This window comes from Sinocyclocheilus grahami, unplaced genomic scaffold, assembly GCF_001515645.1.
Source record: "Sinocyclocheilus grahami isolate Dianchi unplaced genomic scaffold, SAMN03320097.WGS_v1.1 scaffold19.1, whole genome shotgun sequence".
In the NCBI taxonomy this organism is placed as follows: Eukaryota; Metazoa; Chordata; class Actinopteri; order Cypriniformes; family Cyprinidae; genus Sinocyclocheilus; species Sinocyclocheilus grahami.
The window spans coordinates 13,418-17,077 of NW_015505198.1; the positions used below are offsets into that span (position 1 = coordinate 13,418).

Genomic DNA, 3,660 nt, shown 5'->3' on the forward strand with positions numbered 1-3,660 from the left:
TGATTTTGACTGTTTCTTCTGGTTGAGCTGCTGTCGTTGAGGGACTCTGAGTGACGCTGATCTGTCCTCTACTCTCTGAAACACACAACAAGAAGAAAATCAACTCAAAACTCTGACAATATACTTGAAGAAATGAATTCATATCAAACTTGTGCTCCACAAACCTTGAGCAAACGCTGTGAGAGTCCAGATGAAGATGATGATGAAGGTCATGTTGATGAAGATTGTTGTGTGTGTCAGTGATGAAGTGTTAAACTCACAGCACTATAAACACTCTCAGAGCACTGAAGCATCTGATCAATATGCAAACACTCTCCACATCATTTACCTGAAGACAGTCGCTCATTATCAGACACAAAATACAATTACTGAAATGAGAAAAAATGAATCTTTTTCATAATATTACATTTTCTAATAGCGAGGTTTTTATAAATTGAATCAGATCATTCACTTTTGATTAAATCTACCAATACCAACTTTAGTGTATTATCCTGACTCTCTCCTGAGAGACTTTGAGAATATTTTTGACTGTAGTTGGATAGAAACATGACTGTTAATTCATAAATTTTATGTCAAATCCATAGATGTTCCTGCAGGTTTTTAACAGACATGAGGATCATCACACACACACATGTCTCTGTCAATCACTGAATCAACTGAGTTTGATTGTGAGTTGTGTTATGCATGATATATGCATGTTAACACTATAAATTCAGTTTCATTCTTTATTAATGATACAGACTGCATAAATCACGTAAAGTAAGGTAACTTGTACTGTGAGTGGATGTGTTTGTTGGAGACTCAGTTGATGTGTGTTTGTGCAGTTAGTGAAGCGTTCAGGAGGTTTTTGTTCAGCTGTTCTATTAGTTTCTATCACTGTGGTGGACTTTCGGCAGCGGCACCAAACTGGATGTTGGCAGTAAGTCAATCATAATTTAATATTATTAATACAACCGCTGACTGTTAAATGCATTGTTGCTCTATAGAAATGCATGCTTGTTTATCTATTTTTATATTTATATATCTATTTTTTATTTTTAGTTCACATTGAATGTTTGGCAGTCAACATTGTAAAGATGGTTTTGATTGTCATGGCATTTTTTATTTCATCCAGTGAACTATAATCATTTCTGTTAACTTGATATTTATTGATAATTAAATTCTAAATGCACTGAAATAAAATTTACATTAGGTTGTCATTTTGGCACCACTTTGATTTTACTAAGTGATGATTAAAAAAGATAATAAAATAAGATAATTAAAAAAGTAATTAAACTTACATTTTCTGATTAGTGTGTTGATTTTTAATTAGCCTGCAGATATTTTCAAACTGCAAGTTGCTTAATTGTATTTTTTGTTAACGATAATATTTGAATAAGTTATTTTTAAAGTTATAGTACACATGCCAGACATTTTGTTTTATTTTCTATTTTTAAAGCAAAGTTTTGCACCCGATTTTCTCATGCTGTCATCAAAAATTATAATGAATTCCTGCAGGTCTATTTATTTACATCTGATCTTTCATGCTTTTAATCAAAGTAACATTAAATTTGATAATGAAAATGACTCTTCAATATATCAATATATTTCACCAAATATTCGTTGCTTTGCTGATCACAGGCTTTGTAAAAGTTAATTCAGGTGACTTGAAGTTTAATGTTGCTAAAATGACTATCACTGTATTAATTGTTCATATATTTGTTCTGAAGCTGAAAGGAGAGAAATGCTTTCTTCTTCACTGAGTTGACTGTTGTGTGTTTGTCAGGCGCCACTCGTCCTAAAGTGAGCGTCCTGCCGCCCTCCAGTGCAGAGATCTCCTCAAAGAAGACAGCGACACTGGTGTGTGTGGCCAGCAAGGGCTTCCCGTCAGACTGGAGCCTGAGCTGGAAGGTGGACGGGAGCAGCAGGTCTCAGGAGAGCAGCGCTGGGCTCCTGGAGAAGGACGGTCTGTACAGCTGGAGCAGCAGCCTGACTCTCTCTGAGCAGGAGTGGATGGAGAGCGTCTCAGTGAGCTGTGAGGCCACACGGAGCGGCCAGCCTGCGCTCACTGGACACGTGACGAGACAGCAGTGTTCAGAGTAGATCTGCTGCTCTTCTCACTCATGTCTCACATGGAGACTAACAGCACATGAGCGACTCCTTCATTCTCCACATCCAGCTTCAGTCGCTCGCATCTGCATCTGCTCTGCTTTGTGTGCTTCATACAAGACTATATGTGTGATTTGATTAAAATTCAGTCATTAAATAAAATATAATTGTCACTCTGTGTCCCTTTTTTGTCATTCTTGTTTCAGGTCTTTCATTGAATCAGGGGTTTAGCTCACGTATTATAAATAAACTTAAGTCAGTGGACCATGAAAACACCTGCATATACAGTACATGATGGAACAACATCTTCTCTATTCTCAGAGGAACACAATCACAAATGCAAATATGAGTTTAACATTCAGTTTCACAGTTTGACTCGTTATTCTGTGAAATGAGTTTGACTAATAAAGAGAAAAGCTTGCCATCATCTAATAATTTATAAAAAATGTGTAAAAACTAAATTAAACCAAAATAATATTATTAATGTATAACAATTATACATTCTATTAGTCTGTGCAGTCTTGTGGACAATAATTAAACAAGAAAATATATAAAACAAAAAAACATAAAGTACACAGAAATATAGACTTATATTTGAGAAAAATTAAACGTGCTGTGTCTCCCCCTGTGGTCAGGAAAAGTCTTTTTCGCTAACTTATTTCTTTGGAAAGCTTGTTAGTGCTTTCTGAATGAATCATATCATTAGTGAATCAACTGAACTCAACTGTCGTAACGACATAACCTGCAGAAGGAATCACTTAACGAATCAGTGAAGGATTCTGAACGAATTTCCTCAGTGAACAGATTCGAAAGGGAGTCGAGTCACCGAGATGAATCAAAACAGTCATGAGTGTTATTCAAAATCTCAAATCAGAGTTTGTTTAATCAGAAATGTCACTTTGCTCACAGCTAATTTGTTTGATATGTGTTTACAATAACGCGCTAGGAGATTCAGGAGATTTTAAGACTTAAATGTCGGTGTGTTCCTCACACATGCCTTCAGAAAGTAATTTACTGAACCCTTTTCAGTTCTGGACCATGGCAGTTGTTAGTCACGTAACCAGTGGCGTTTTTATTGAAAAGGAGCAGCTTGGACATTCTGCTAAACATATTTTGTGTTCCACAGAAGAAAGTACATCATATATATGGGTCTGGAGCAACATGAGGGTGAGTAAATAAATACAAAACTTACATTTTTCAGAATTGGGTTTCCTATGCATATCATAGGCCCTATATTATCTAGATCAGAGTTTTAGATTTACATGTTAGCATAGTGACTCTCTGGGTTTGCTGTTGTTAAATACAATAATAAATAAATATGCGGGATCTAAATATGAGAAGATTTAATTCGATAACAACAAAAACAACATCACATAGCACTGCAATGAAAGTACAAAGTTATTTTAATAAATCACTTCTAATATTATTATGACTTTTCCATGCAGAATATTTTCCTGGATCAACAACTTTTATTTGCTTCTGGACCAATATTTCTGTAAGGTAAACAGTCTTAATCTTTAACTAGAGGAAACTGATGATAACCTTAAAGGGGTCATATGATGCGATTTAAAT

General features: G+C 35.2%; 2 gene segments (V, D, J or C); one reads left to right on the forward strand and one right to left on the reverse strand.

Moving 5' to 3' along the window:
* LOC107555038 (Ig kappa chain V-III region NG9-like) overlaps positions 1-3,660 on the reverse strand; it is a 17,537-nt gene that overhangs the window by 4,493 nt on the left and 9,384 nt on the right.
* The window catches only part of LOC107555056 (Ig heavy chain C region, secreted form-like), a 5,319-nt gene continuing 1,849 nt past the window's right edge, over positions 191-3,660 (forward strand). The window contains 3 exon segments of the C gene segment in view: positions 191-235; positions 868-919; positions 1,766-2,079. Coding sequence covers positions 191-235; positions 868-919; positions 1,766-2,079 — 411 coding nt within the window.